Below are 14,871 nucleotides of genomic sequence, written 5' to 3'. Positions count from 1 at the left end.
CTTTGATTTGTAAGTCCTCAATCTGCCTTTAGTAAGAATCCTATTAGATCTGTTTAGCAAAAAAAAAAAAAAAAAAGAAAAATCTGTTCAGCAAGAGTCCCTCTACCCTTGATGTGTCCTCTTAATAATTTTCTATCCACTGAACCCCTCACTCTGCTTGATGGCTATAAATCCCCAGCTGTCTTTGCCTCATTTGGAGCTGAGGTCTAGCTCTCTCCCCTAATGAAAAAATATTGAATAAAGTCTTATTTTAACAAGTGTCAGAATAATTTTTTAACAGGTCATCATTGTATGTCACCTAGTATAATAGTATATAAACATGACATACTTAAGCATAAAACAAGAACTAAAAAATCATCTCTTGTCTATTTAGTTTAATTATTTATTTAAAGACTTTACTTATTTATTCATGAGAGAGACAGAAAGGCAGAGACATAGGCAGAGGGGAAGCAGACTCCCTGAGGGGAGCCTGATGTGGAACTCGATCCCAGGAACATGACCTGAGCCAGAGGCAGATGCTCAACCACTAAGCTTACCCAGGTGCCCCAGCTCTTGTCTATTTTATTTTCTAGTTAATCTTTCCCAACTACTCCTTTTAACTTCTCTATGCACCAAGTTAGAAGGAAATCATCTCTTTGTTCTTATTCTAGATTCTCCTAATACAAAATCTCAGCATGTTGGTAAAAAGATTTCCAAGAATACATCTTACGTGTTAGAAGTTCAAAGTCAGTAGTAAGCCTTAAGACATCTACTATTGAACAGAAAAAAAAATTAAGTACTGGCTCAACCTCAGTGAAGATTAAAAAAAGTCTTACCTTAAATCAAAAATAGGATAGATATTCATATGGAAGGAGGTAGAAGACCCTATTTGTTTTAATTAGAGGATCTAAATGTCTATATCAAGAACTGAGGAAGTAAAAAAGTCTGAGATATGTTCTAATGAGAAAAAAAGATAAAAATGACTGAAAAGATCACATGAGCAACTTGTTGCTTAGAAGCTTACACGTGTTAAAATAATACACACTTTCACCCCCTATCCTAGGTGACTGGGCAGATAGCTAAAGTATTCTAAGTGCCAGATATACAAAGTGCACTGTTTTAGAATTAGGAAGACCAAGTTAAGAAACTAAGGAAAAATCCACACCAAACACTGTGACATACAGATGCCTGAGAGCAATGACCAAAGTTCAAAAGGCAGAGTCTGGTGGTAAGAACCTTTGCTGCATGGAAACAAAAGCAGTGGAAAACAGGAAGCTTTTGAGTTTAAGACCTAATGCATATCTGGCCTGTTATGGCATTCTAAGTTAAAGGTACATCTTTTTACCAATTTTATCTTTTCTTTAAAACCTCTGGGAGTCAGACGTGGTTTCACATGCCAATTTTATCATTTAATTGCTTGGGTCTTAGTTTCTTCATCTGTGGGTAAAATATGTGCGCAAATCTAGGACTGCTTTAAGAATCTAAAGAGGTAACATGAGACAGACTTACACATAGATACTTAAGTTTTCCCTCCCCCCAAGCAAATGCCTAGATGTTACTGAATTCTGAGTAACATATTTTCTTTACAGTTCAGATCTTTGTGTCTACCAGTTTATTCACTCAAAACAACAACAAAACACTTTACTGGGTCCCAGGCCCTGAAATGAGTACTAAAGATAAAGACAAAAAGAATAGTGAAAGAAGCCAATAAATCGCCTTTTCCCTTAAACTGATGGTTCTGAACTTTTGCTATATGTTAGGACACTCTGGAGAACTTTAAAAAAAACGGATGCCTGGGTTTCACTCACAGAAATTCTGAGGTAACAGATATAGGGTAAGGCTTAGGCATCAAGCTGTTTATTTTTAAAGATTACATACAGTCAGCATCTTGACTTCAAATTTTTGTATACCACTGTCAGCAAAATAATTTATACAAATAATAGCTCTCAGTAAATATCTAGCAATCATTTAAAAATAACTGTAATTCAAAGCCAAATTTCTAGTGCAAATACAGAGTAAAAAAACCAAAGAGGAAAAAGGAGATGGATATGCGCTGGGTTAGTGAAAGACTACTGTAAGGAAGGGGAGAGTGGGTCTAAACAGAGCTCTCCAAAGTGCTTTACATTGTAGGGGGAACAAGGAGAGGGCATTACAAATGAGGGGGCAGTAAGAAGGACAAAGGTGGAGAAAAAACAGCCTTTTGTAAGCAGACCAGTTTTGTATTATCTGGAGATTATAAGAGTAGAATGAGATGAGTCAGATGGTAGTAGGTATGCTAATATCAAGTCAGATTTTATTCTGTAGGTAACAGAGAAGCGCTGAAGGTTTCTGAGTGGGAAGCTCTGTTAATAAAATTAAACTGTTAGTAATATGGAAGTACTGGAGTCCTCAATACAGCTTCACGAAACTTGGAAATTAGTCTGTCCTTCAAGAGTTAGCTATGAAAAAAAAAAAAAAAGAGTTAGCTATGAAATCAAGACAGATGCTAGTATAGTGAGTTTCATTCACTCATTCAACAAATATCTAACAGTGTACTGTGTGTCAGGCACTGTTTTAAGCAATGGAGACTCACCAGTGCATACACTTGTGGAGCTTAAGTTCTAATGGAGAAACAACAGGTTAATACTAAATAAGCTACATGGTATGATAGCCATTTGATAAATGCTAAGGAATTTAAAAAAAAAAAAAAAAAAGGAAGGGCAGTGGACAATGAAATGTTAGGATTTGGAAATATACAGGGTTACCAGAGAAGACTTCACTGGAAGGCGACTTCTGATTAAAGAGTTGAAGGAAGGGACATAGAAGGAAGAGAACTCCAGTGTACAGAGCAAACGCAAAGACCCTTTTGGGTGAGAATGTGTGGCTAGAACAGGGAAGACCAAAAGAGAATAGGTAGGAGATGAGGTCAGAGAAGTAAGTGGTAAAGACACAGAGACTTGTAGCCAGAGTAAGAACTTTTATTCTGAAGAAGATGAGAAGCCAATGATTTTGAGCAAAGAAGTGACATGTTCTGACTTACACTTCCTATCCAGATTATTCTGGGTGCTGTGTTGAAAACAGCCTAGCCTGCTGGCTGGTGAGGAGGAAGCAAGAGTACCAGCAGGGACACCACAGAGAAGACTTTTGCCATAACCTAGGTGAGGAATCACAGTGGCTTCTTCCAGAGTATTTGGAATAAAGGTTTGGTGAGAAACAGTCAAATTCTGGGTGTATTCTGACGGCAGAGCCTACAGGATTTCCTAATAGACTATATGTGGATTGTGAAAGAAACAGGAATCAAAGATGACACTAAATTTTCTGGCCTGAGCAACTAAAGAATGAAGATGTCTTAAGAGGCAAAGGACTACAGAAGCTGTAATACATAAAATTTTGATAAGTAAAGGCTTCCTTCCAGCTATGTAAAAACAATGTTCACTGCTGTTAAAAGTTAAAGGGTGCCCTGCCCCAAAATCTGCCATGGTCTTGGTGTTGCGTATATATCTCTTTTAAGGAGGAAAATGTCATTAAAATGTTAGACTATATAATTAACTTCCCTGCTTCCAACTCCATGCTTAAAGTGTGAAAAAATTGTAACTTGATTTCCCACGTTCCTGACCTACCTGAAAAATGTTTCTAGTCTTTTCTGTATTTATTAAATTAGTTAAGCTACTTAAAAAAAAAAAAAAAGATTTATTTGACAGAGAGAGAGAGAGAGCGAGAGAGCAAGAGCACAATCAGGGGGAACTGCAGAGGGAGAGGGAGATGCAGGCTCCCCACCAAGCAGGCATTTCAATGTGGGATTCAATCCCAGGACTCTGAGATCATGACCTGAGCTGAAGACAGATGCTTAGCCAACTGCATCACCCATGTGCCCCAGTTACGTTACTTATATGTTAGCTTCATTTGTCTAGCTACTGTAAGTTTGTCCCTGAGAGGGCAGCCTGGATGGCTCAGTGGTTCAGTGCTGCCTTCAGCTCAGGGCGTGATCCTGGAGACCAGAGATAAAGTTCCACATCAGGCTCCCTGCATGGAGCTTGCTTCTCCCTCTGCCTGTGTCTCTGCCTTTCTCTCTTTCTTTCTGTGTCTCTCATGAATGAAAATATTAAAAAAAAATTTTTTTTCCCTGGGAGATTTGGTTTTAATATCCTAATCAATCAAGTTTCCAAGCTAATAGGCAAAAGACTAAGATTTGGACAGTGGTTCTCAAGTTGCACGGAATTACGAAGTTTACTAAAAATAGATTCCTCAGCAGTGGTCTTCTAAAATTCTGATTCAGTTGGTCTAGGACAGAACCCAGAAATCTGCTTTTGAAAGTAGCACACCAGGGGATTCCTTGGTGGCTCAGTTTAGGGTCTGCCTTTGGCCCAGGGCATAATCCCGGAGTCCCAGGATGGAGTCCCACGTCAGGCTCCCTGCATGGAGCCTGCTTCTCCCTCTGCCTATGTCTCTGCCCCTCTCTCTCTCTCTCTCTCTCTCTCTCTCTGCGTGTGTCTCTCATGAATAAATATAAAATCTTAAAAAAAAAAAAAAAGTAAAGTAGCACAACAGTGACTCTACTGTAGGCAATAATGTTCCAAGGTACTGCTATATGGTAACATTCTTAAGAGGACAGTGCTCTTGGCCCTGTCATGAGGACTGTTATGACCATTAAATTTCCAATATCATGTGTCTCAGTACTCTGAGTTATAAAACGTTTCAGACACTATAGATGGCACACCTGAAGAAACTCAAAAGAGTTCTAAGCTAATTTAGCAGTAATTATAATGTAGTCACAACCAAAGAACATCAATGTTTCAGTATCTATAGAAATATCTATATCACTACAGCATTAAACTTGACTGCTGTATAGAGTTGTGTCATTGTTTTAGTGGAATTGTTGGCTATCTTAAATTTACGACCTACCATCTACTCCAAGGGATTAAAGTGGGTAAGAATAAACCATTAGCCAACCTTATTAAAAAGAAAGAGAGAGAAGACTCAAATTAATAAAATCATGAATGAGAAAGGAGAGATCACTACCAACAACAAGGAAATACAAACGATTTTAAAAAAGTATTATGAACATCTCTACGCCAATAAATTAGGCAATCTAGAAGAAATAGACGCATTCCTGGAAAGCCACAAACTACCAAAACTGGAACGGGAAGAAATAGAAAACCTGAACAGGCCAATAACCAGGGAGGAAATTGAAGCAGTCGTCAAAAACCTCCCAAGACACAGAGTCCAGGGCCAGATGGCTTCCCAGGGGAATTCTACCAAACGTTTAAAGAAGAAATCATACCTATTCTACTAAAGCTGTTTGGAAAGATAGAAAGAGATGGAGTACTTCCAAATTCATTCTATGAGGCCAGCATCACCTTAATTCCAAAACCAGACAAAGATCCCACCAAAAAGGAGAATTACAGACCAATATCCCTGATGAACATGGATGCAAAAATTCTCAACAAGATACTAGCCAATAGGATCCAACAACACATTAAGAAAATTATTCACCATGAAAGTAGGATTTATCCCCGGGACACAAGGCTGTTTCAACACTCGTAAAACAATCAATGTGATTCATCATATCAGCAAGAGAAAAACCAAGAACCATATGATCCTCTCATTAGATGCAGAGAAAGCATTTGACAAAATACAGCATCCATTCCTGATCAAAACTCTTCAGAGTGTAGGGATAGAGGGAACTTTCCTCAACATCTTAAAAGCCATCTACGAAAAGCCCACAGCAAATATTCTCAATGGGGAAGCACTGGGAGCCTTTCCCCTAAGATCAGGAACAAGACAGGGATGTCCACTCTCACCACTGCTATTCAACATAGTATTGGAAGTCCTAGCCTCAGCAATCAGACAACAAAAAGACATTAAAGGCATTCAAATTGGCAAAGAAGAAGTCAAACTCTCCCTCTTCGCCGATGACATGATACTCTACATAGAAAACCCAAAAGCCTCCACCCCAAGATTGCTAGAACTCATACAGCAATTTGGTAGCGTGGCAGGAAACAAAATCAAGGCCCAGAAATCAATGGCATTTCTATACACTAACAATAAGACTGAAGAAAGAGAAATTAAGTAGTCAATCCCATTTACAATTGCACCCAAAAGCATAAGATACCTGGGAATAAACCTAACTAAAGAGGTAAAGGATCTATACCCTAAAAACTACAGAACACTTCTGAAAGAAATTGAGGAAGACACAAAGAGATGGAAAAATATTCCATGCTCATGGATTGGCAGAATTAATATTGTGAAAATGTCAATGTTACCCAGGGCAATTTACACAATAGGGGATTGTTTAATGCAATCCCTATCAAAATACCATGGACTTTCTTCAGAGAGTTAGAACAAATTATTTTAAGATTTGTGTGGAATCAGAAAAGACCCCGAATAGCCAGGGGAATTTTAAAAAAGAAAACCATAGCTGGGGGCATCACAATGCCAGATTTCAGGTTGTACTACAAAGCTGTGGTCATCAAGACAGTGTGGTACTGGCACAAAAACAGACACATAGATCAATGGAACAGAATAGAGAACCCAGAAGTGGACCCTGACCTTTATGGTCAACTAATATTCGATAAAGGAGGAAAGACTACCCATTGGAAGAAAGACAGTCTCTTCAATAAATGGTGCTGGGGAAATTGGACATCCACATGCAGAAGAATGAAACTAGACCACTCTCTTTCACCATACACAAAGATAAACTCAAAATGGATGAAAGATCTAAATGGGAGACAAGATTCCATCAAAATCCTAGAGGAGAACACAGGCAACACCCTTTTTGAACTTGGCCACAGTAACTTCTTGCAAGATATATCCATGAAGGCAAAAGAAACAAAAGCAAAAATGAACTACTGGGACTTCATCAAGATAAGAAGCTTCTGCACAGTAAAGGATACAGTCAACAAAACTAAAAGACAACCTACAGAATGGGAGAAGATATTTGCAAACGACATATCAGATAAAGGGCTAGTTTCCAAGATCTATAAAGAACTTATTAAACTCAACACCAAAGAAACAAACAATCCAATCATGAAATGGGCAAAAGACATGAACAGAAATCTCATAGAGGAAGACATAGACATGGCCAACACGCACATGAGAAAATGCTCTGCATCACTTGCCATCAGGGAAATGCAAATCAAAACCACAATGAGATACTACCTCACACCAGTGAGAATGGGGAAAATTAACCAGGCAGGAAACAACAAATGTTGGAGAGGATGCGGAGAAAAGGGAACCCTCTTACACTGTTGGTGGGAATGTGAACTGGTGCAGCCACTCTGGATAACTGTGTGGAGGTTCCTCAAAGAGTTAAAAATAGACCTGCCTGTTGGGGATTTACCCCAAAGATTCAGATGCAATGAAACGCCGGGACACCTGCACCCCGATGTTTCTAGCAGCAATGTCCACAGTAGCCAAACTGTGGAAGGAGCCTCGGTGTCCATCGAAAGATGAATGGATAAAGAAGATGTGGTTTATGTATACAATGGAATGTTACTCAGCCATTAGAAACGACAAATACCCACCATTTGCTTCAACGTGGATGGAACTGGAGGGTATTATGCTGAGTGAAGTAAGTCAGTCGGAGAAGGACAAACAGTGTATGTTCTCATTCATTTGGGGAATATAAATAATAGTGAAAGGGAATATAAGGGAATTGAGAAGAAATGTGTGGGAAATATCAGAAAGGGAAACAGAACATAAAGACTCCTAACTCTGGGAAATGAACTAGGGGTGGTGGAAGGGGAGGAGGGCGGGGGGTGGGGGTGAATGGGTGACGGGCACTGAGGGGGACACTTGACGGGATGAGCACTGGGTGTTATTCTGTATGTTGGTAAACTGAACACCAATAAAAATTAATTTATTAAAAAAAATAAAGTGGGTAAGACTGCAGGTCTGGAAGCAGAGTACCAACACTACTCTTACTAATTATGAACACTGGATTCATACATTTTTAACATCAAATGTGCCCCAGTTTACTCAACCATAAAATGTGGCTAAGTATCTATCCTGTGGGGGGATGTTTTGAAATGAATACATATTAGTACATGACATAACAACCACATAATAAGCACTTAAATGTTACTCCAATGCAAAACAAAGAAGTCTCAAGGCAAGGTTCTCATATGTTCCAATGAACTTACCACCTTTCTTTGGTGCAGTTTGGCATTATGCTATCTTCTTGCTTATGTTATATTCAACCTACAGTGCATCATATGATCCACTCAACTGAGTATTCTATCGCATAGCCCTGGTCTAACAACATGTATGTGCAGTCATAGGAATGATAAATTTTACATACAGCTCAAAACTTAATAGTGTGAAGAACTATGGTAAACCAATAAAAATATAGTGCGATAAAAGAGGCTGAAGGCAAAGAGAACTAAATGTTGTTAAGAATAATTCAAGCATCAGGAAAGGTCCTGAATGAAGACTAACAGGAGAAGGAATGTGGATGAGCCAGACATATTGTTAAGTCAAAAGTACACCTGTCTGTATATGCACGAAATAGAAAAGGTACAGAAGAAACTGGTAACATTGGTTGCCTCTCAGGAACTGGGTGGCTGGAAAACAGGGGTGAGGGAGACTTTTTACTCATGCTCTGTCCTACATTCTAAGCACATGATTATAGTTTCTACACATCAAAAATAATTTTCTTAAAAATACTAATGGAAATGGCGGAACAAAATCTAGTGATAGGAAGGAAGAACATACAGAACTAGAATACTAATTGAACATGAGAGAAGAAGCTAAGAAGGAAAAAGATGATGCCAACGTTTTGAGTCTGTATGACTAAAAGGAAACAATGGTGGGATGAACTGAAATGTAAAGAGTATCAGGAGGTTCTGATGAAGGGAAAAGAGAAAACAACAATGCACTTAAGTGCATGTTAAAATTATCACGTACTTCAGAAATCCCCAAGTAGTTAAACTGTCTTTAGTATCATGACTGATTTCTCTACCCAGGGTTTTTATTTTTAAGAGCCAATCCGTATAAGAACTTGAACTTTTTTTTTTTTTAGCATCTGAGAAAATGAGAGAAATTCATGCACACAGAAAAGCACAAATTATCTTATATAGCATGTATTTTCTGAGCTCTAAAGGACAGAACTTAGAGCAGATGAAGGAGGGGGTTCTTCAAGGTTAGATGCACATATTCACAGTCATTCTGGTATGTATAAGACTTTGCAGCTTTATGGGATTCACTAGGTAAAATGCTCCAAGAGGAATCTAATATTCCCCGCAGTGGCATGGCATATCACTAGTAATGGCAACAGATGCTCAGGCACTATAAATGCCCAAAGAACCCAGAGCGTGGGACACATTCCGGAACCCAAGAAATATCTAGAGATTACCAGAAATAACTGGGGGTGAAGAAGCATGAGCTGAGGAAATATAAGAACGAAGGAAGGTGTGATTGGTTTCCTTCGTATCAACAGGTTGTGCTTCAACTATGTACCTGGTGCTATGCTAGGCACTAAATAAAAAGATACAGTTTCAGTTACCAAAGAATTCAGTTTTGTTATCAGGGCAAATGTACAAAAGCAGACAGATAGAAACTCTTGAAATATTTTAATATTTCAGCTGCCTGTGTCTCTGCCTCTCTGTGTCTCTCATGAATAAATAAAAAAATCTTTAAAAAAAGTTCAATAAACTTTGTTGAGTTACTTTGATACAATTCTTTATCTATTTTACAAGAAAACGGAGGCCCACACAGGTTAACACCACCACTGTGAAATTTCCAAAATCACACTCGTGGCTAAAAGCCCAGCAGAGAGAGTCCAAATCTCCTGACACTCAGAATCATTATTTCTCACTACAACACAATATTTCATTTCTAATTCCCTGAAGGGACAACTCTATTCTGTTTTTTCGCCCATGGTTACATGGGAAAAACAGTAAAGTGCAAAGTGCAAGGCTTCTGATTCAGACAAACCTGAGTCTGAATTTTCTGACAAATTATAATACTTTGCTTAGCATTAAGGCTAATCCTAATAAAATAGATGTTCTGGGAGAAATTATAATAATAATTATACACTCTTTGGTTAATACACTCTTAACCAAAGATGGGGCATCTGAATTTGTACCTGCTTAGGCTTTATGCTCCCATCCAAGGATTTTTTAACAGATTCTATGAATACTACTCAGCTAAACCAACTGGAAAAAAAGGAAGATAAAAGAACAGCAGTATTAACACTAATTGATCACTTGTCAGAAAATACCTATTGCAAATAAGCTCTAGCGTTTATCCTATGACGGTAATAAATCATCTTATTAGATGATTAGTTTATTAACTAAGGAGGTAATATACATTTTAAAAATCCAGTTTAAATGTGTATTTTTTCATGAGCTCTCAGAGAGCCCTCAAATTTCTGTATCTATTCACATTTTCCACATCTCTCCTAAATAATTTTGATAAACCTCTTTCTCAAAAAAGTGCCTTAGAGATGATATAATTGTCTAAGCTTAAAGCATACAGACTCATTTCTCAGTTATGGCATTTTTGAGGCGGTTCACAAATATTCTACTAGTTAAGCTGAAGGGGAAAATATGCTAATTGCACTTTTTTTTCCGGCCTTAAATTCTCTCTGCAATTATGTTTTAAAAATGCTGAATCATGAAATAAAGGAAACAGACAGTGCAAGGACCCCAAGCAAGTAGTTTGTCTCATACTTCAAGTTTCCTAATTACGGTATCTTGTCATTTTGGTCTTGTTAAGCATTTGGAACCAAGTAACTGAAGACTCTAAGTGAAGAGAAGAATACACTCATTGTTATTCTCAGAAACTAAACTCAAGAATAAAACTAAAAGCATTTATTTTGCAAGTTATTTTACACTTTCAGCTTCCTGTTTTATTTAGGCAGCTCATCATGACCATTTCAGGTAACAATGTAGAAGTTAAAAAACCCAACTTCCTCTTTGTAAAGTGATAAAAACCCCAAGCAGTTACTTAAGAGAATGGTTGATCTTACCAGCTTTTATAGAAATAATTGCAAGGAAATCAAAGACTATAGACACCAAATTTAACTCTGGGTTCACTGCTTTTAGGAAATGCAACAAAGATAAAAAGCAATATTAAAATATATTCAGCATCATGACATAAATGCCTTAAAAACTCGAAATCTAATGCAATTAAGATCTTAAAAAGGATAAAATGGAAACTTCAGAGTTCCTTCAAGGAGGAATCAATACAAATTATGTCTGAAAATATCCTGATTTTAACATTTTTTGGGGGGGATCCCTGGGTGGCTCAGCGGTTTAACACCTGCCTCCGGCCCAGGGGGGTGACCTGGAGACTGAGGATGGAGTCCCACATCAGGCTCCCTACATGGAGCCTGCTTCTCCCTCTGCCTGTGTCTCTGCCTCTCTCTCTCTCTCTCTCTCTCTCTCTCTCTCTATCTCTCTCATGAATAAATAAATAAAATCTTAAAAAATAAATAAAATTTTTCTGTAATTGTACTTTCATTGTGAAAAGTTTATAGGAAAAGAATCTCTCTTTTTTTAAAAGATTTTTTAAAAATATTTTTTAACACGTTTGCTGTATCATTATTAAAATTAAGCAACAAAAGAAGTATGCTAAGAGATTAGAGGAAACTGGTCACAAATCTGCTGTTATAAAATCAAGACTACTAATGTTGTTGAACATTGTCACGTCCAAAGACATCTCAATTTGCACTTGAAATACTTTTTCTCAAGTTTAATTAAAAAGGCATTCTAGGGATCCCTGGGTGGCTCAAGTGGTTTAGTGCCTGCCTTCGGCCCAGGGCGTGATCCTGGAGTCCTGGGATCGAGTCCCACATCGGGCTCCCTGGGTGGAGCCTGCTTCTCCCTCTGCCTGTGCTTCTGCCTCTCTCTCTCTCCCCGTGTTTCTCATGAATAAATAAATAAAATCTTTAAAAAAAAGAAAAAAAAAGGCATTCTAATTTTGTCATCTAGTTTTGTCAATGACAAAAACCCAACGATATTGGTAAATGTAGTATTTAGTGAAATTTTAACAATATTTTTCCTTAAAACAAGTGAACCATTAGTTCAGCTAACAAATGTAGCGTTATTGTGATTTTACTATAATTTAATTTCACCGGCATAACTATTTGCCTTAGACTAGACATTTTATTGCAGATTCTGTTTGGCATAAATTCATATATGACACCCTTTTCTCCCCTAAGTTTTACACACAAAAATTTTCAAGAACGAGAAAATTTAACGCCAGAGTATTATTCAATGGCTTGTATTTAGCACATTCTTCAGTGTTTCAAAATGACATGGCATACACAGGTATATGACATATCAAACTACTCTGTACAGAATGCTCTTGGATCATTAACATTCCCTTGTGTCATCTCTTCTCTTGTATTAAAAAAGAAAGAGCCCAGATGCATTTATAGAGCACACAAGACTGCACATTTTGTAACAGCCACTGTGGGAAATAAAAGACATAATTCTTGTCCTATAGCCAGTCATCTAGTGAAATCATTCTAATTTCTGCAGGCCCTAAAATCAAGTATTTAACTGAAAAGCCTGACAAAGCATTAAGAAAGCTGTACAGTTGTCAGCAAAAAGTTATTCCACCTAACGTAGAGTATGCGCTTGTATTTAAAACATTTTTAAGGAAGTAAATACGCAAATTACACACTTACAAATTTAACTATAATCTATGACACCACAGTGGAGCATCAAAGACGATGCTTTGTCCAGACCGAATCTGTTACCATGAAGTTTATGTGCTATATAAAACCTTTATGGAGTTAAAAAAAAAAATCCGCTGGCTATTCTTGATTTGTGAACAAGAAAGAGAAAACTATTTTTCAAAAATTACCCTTAATAGTATGTGAGACGCAAGGGATGGAGTCATCGCTTATTGTGTACATACGTGCAATCAATCAAGGGAGGGTCTATAGGTAAGAGTGGTGTTCAAATCCTGAGGTAAATATCCTAAGGCTTGCACATTTATTACTGAGAATTAGTTCAGCCAATAATGAGAAAAGTGGACGGGCGGGCAACACACGGGGACCTCTCCCTGTCGAGGAGTCGTGACAGCAAAATCACTTCCTGAGGAAGGAGGAGCAAAAGGGAAGTTAAGAGGCCACCCTGACCAGGAAGTGACTCGCCCTAAACTAGCCTCAATCATATCTAAAAATGGGGGGCTGGGGAGAGCCCCAACAGTTAAAGGCGGTAAAATAACTCCTTCTTGATCCGAGACATCACCATCCACCCCTCTCTTAATTACAGAAAAGAGTCCACAGTCACGACTCAATAAAGGAAAGTCTTTTCTCTTCCAGGAAGGTCACTGGGTTGTCACTCAGGCCCAGAGAGAGAAAAAGAGTTGAGGAATGGGGAACTGGGGCCACTGTGAGGCAGAGGAATGCCCCTAGAGACGGAAGTGTCCCAACTGCAGCGGGTATGCCAGCACAGCCCAGCAAGGTTCTTTTTCCTGGGGACACTGCCAGGGTTTCCACCGCAGCCAGGTCAGGCCCCTGTTCCCTGTCGCGGGAGGACGCAAAAGAGAGAGGCGGACCCCTTACCTTCTCCTCATCCGACACCCGATCCTCGAAGTCGGCCATCTTGGGCTGCTCTGGCCCAGCCCGGCCCCGGCGCGAGGCAGGCCGGGAAGGAAGCTGAGTGATGGAATCACCGCGGGGGCCGTCGGAAGGACCCGCCCGGAAATGCCGGCCCAGAGGGCGCCATGTCAGTTACTGGCGGGGGTGCTGGCTCCGAGCGCCGGCCCTCGGGGAGTCTGTAGCTCTGCCTCAAGGCTGGTCCTTAAAGGATTTTAAGTCTAATAGCTTTCTCACTGAGTTACATTCATGTCCCCATTCATCTATGAGGCGCTGGGAGCGCCTACTTTCGACTACTGACGCCCGAGCTCCTTCCGACAAAATAGCAATTGCTACTATAGGTTTTCCCAGTACCCGTGATCTCCGTGGCAGCCGAGTCCAAAGGGTTAAGTGCTGCTCGGGCCCTGAACCGGTCGGTGGCTATTCCAACCCCATAAATAGGGTTAAAGGTGACCCTCACTCGTATGGAAGCAAAAACATTTCAGTCCGAGGTCACATCTCAGTCCAGTTCCTCCAGAATCGGCGCCGCTAGCCACCCCTTCCCGCCCTCCGAAGGAAAGGTAGACTGGGACGCTCCTCCACCTTCCAAATGTCTTTGGTCCGCGTTCCTTGGGCCTTAGCTTTCACAGAGGCCACCTTCAGGTCCGCCACTATCCCAGGATTCCCGACTCCCGGTTTCCTGCCCTTCTCCCCTCCCAACTCCCGGAGCCTGCGGGAGCGGCAAGATGGCGGACGGCGACGGCTTGGGCGAAGCAGCGACCGCTGCGGCCTCTCCTCCTGCACCTACTCCCGGCCTGAGCCCGTCGCTGGGCTGGAGGGAGCGACTGCGGGCCGGGCTGGCGGGGACTGGGCCCTCGCTGTGGTTCGTGGCGGGGCTCGGACTGCTTTACGCTCTGAGGGTTCCGCTGAGGCTGTGTGAGAATCTGGCTGCGGGTGAGAGGCCCAGACCTCCCTGGGGACGGGGAGCGGGGGGGGGGGGGGGGGGGGGGCTAGGAGAGTGGCTGGGGGCAAGGGGCAAAGGGCGGAGATTGTCCGCAGTCCCTGCAGGGCTTCGGAGAATGAGTCGGCGGTGCGGGATCTAGTGGGCTCTCCTCCTGGGCCGCAAGTCCGCAGCTGATTGTCAAACCTGAGCCTCCGCTATGGGCTCCTCCCTTGAGCTCTTAAGATCCGCCCTCTCGGTTCTGTCCTCGTTTACCCGTGGAAGAGCCACCTGACAAGCTGTAGGATTCAGGTAGCAGAACAGATGAGAGCATTTTCGTATCGGCTGCAGAATTACATACACCCCCAGCATCAGTAGAATCCCTTGAAAATCATTCTTCTGAGTCTCTCGCCGATTAGCTAAGAGTTCCCACACCTAGACA

At 40.4% G+C, this 14,871-nt stretch overlaps 2 protein-coding genes across 6 annotated transcripts in view; one reads left to right on the top strand and one right to left on the bottom strand.

The window, feature by feature from the left end:
- The window catches only part of CAPZA1 (capping actin protein of muscle Z-line subunit alpha 1), a 51,917-nt gene extending 37,474 nt beyond the window's left edge, over positions 1 to 14,443 (bottom strand). The window contains exon 1 of the mRNA XM_025983326.2: positions 13,478 to 14,443. Coding sequence (XP_025839111.1) covers positions 13,478 to 13,516 — 39 coding nt within the window. The 5' untranslated portion in view covers positions 13,517 to 14,443. The remainder of the gene's footprint in view (positions 1 to 13,477) is intronic.
- ST7L (suppression of tumorigenicity 7 like) overlaps positions 14,224 to 14,871 on the top strand; it is a 141,365-nt gene continuing 140,717 nt past the window's right edge. For 3 of the 5 annotated variants that reach the window (XM_072766495.1, XM_072766493.1, XM_072766494.1), the window contains exon 1: positions 14,230 to 14,443. In XM_072766495.1, coding sequence (XP_072622596.1) covers positions 14,236 to 14,443 — 208 coding nt within the window. In that variant the 5' untranslated portion in view covers positions 14,230 to 14,235. Of the gene's footprint in view, positions 14,444 to 14,871 lie in introns of all 5 variants that reach the window. The other 2 variants (XM_025983323.2, XM_025983324.2) reach the window with 2 other exon arrangements.

The sequence above is a fragment of the Vulpes vulpes genome, chromosome 8 (assembly GCF_048418805.1).
Source record: "Vulpes vulpes isolate BD-2025 chromosome 8, VulVul3, whole genome shotgun sequence".
In the NCBI taxonomy this organism is placed as follows: Eukaryota; Metazoa; Chordata; class Mammalia; order Carnivora; family Canidae; genus Vulpes; species Vulpes vulpes.
The sequence above is the reverse complement of the archived record's forward strand: the minus strand, read 5'-3'. Positions and strand labels throughout refer to the sequence as shown.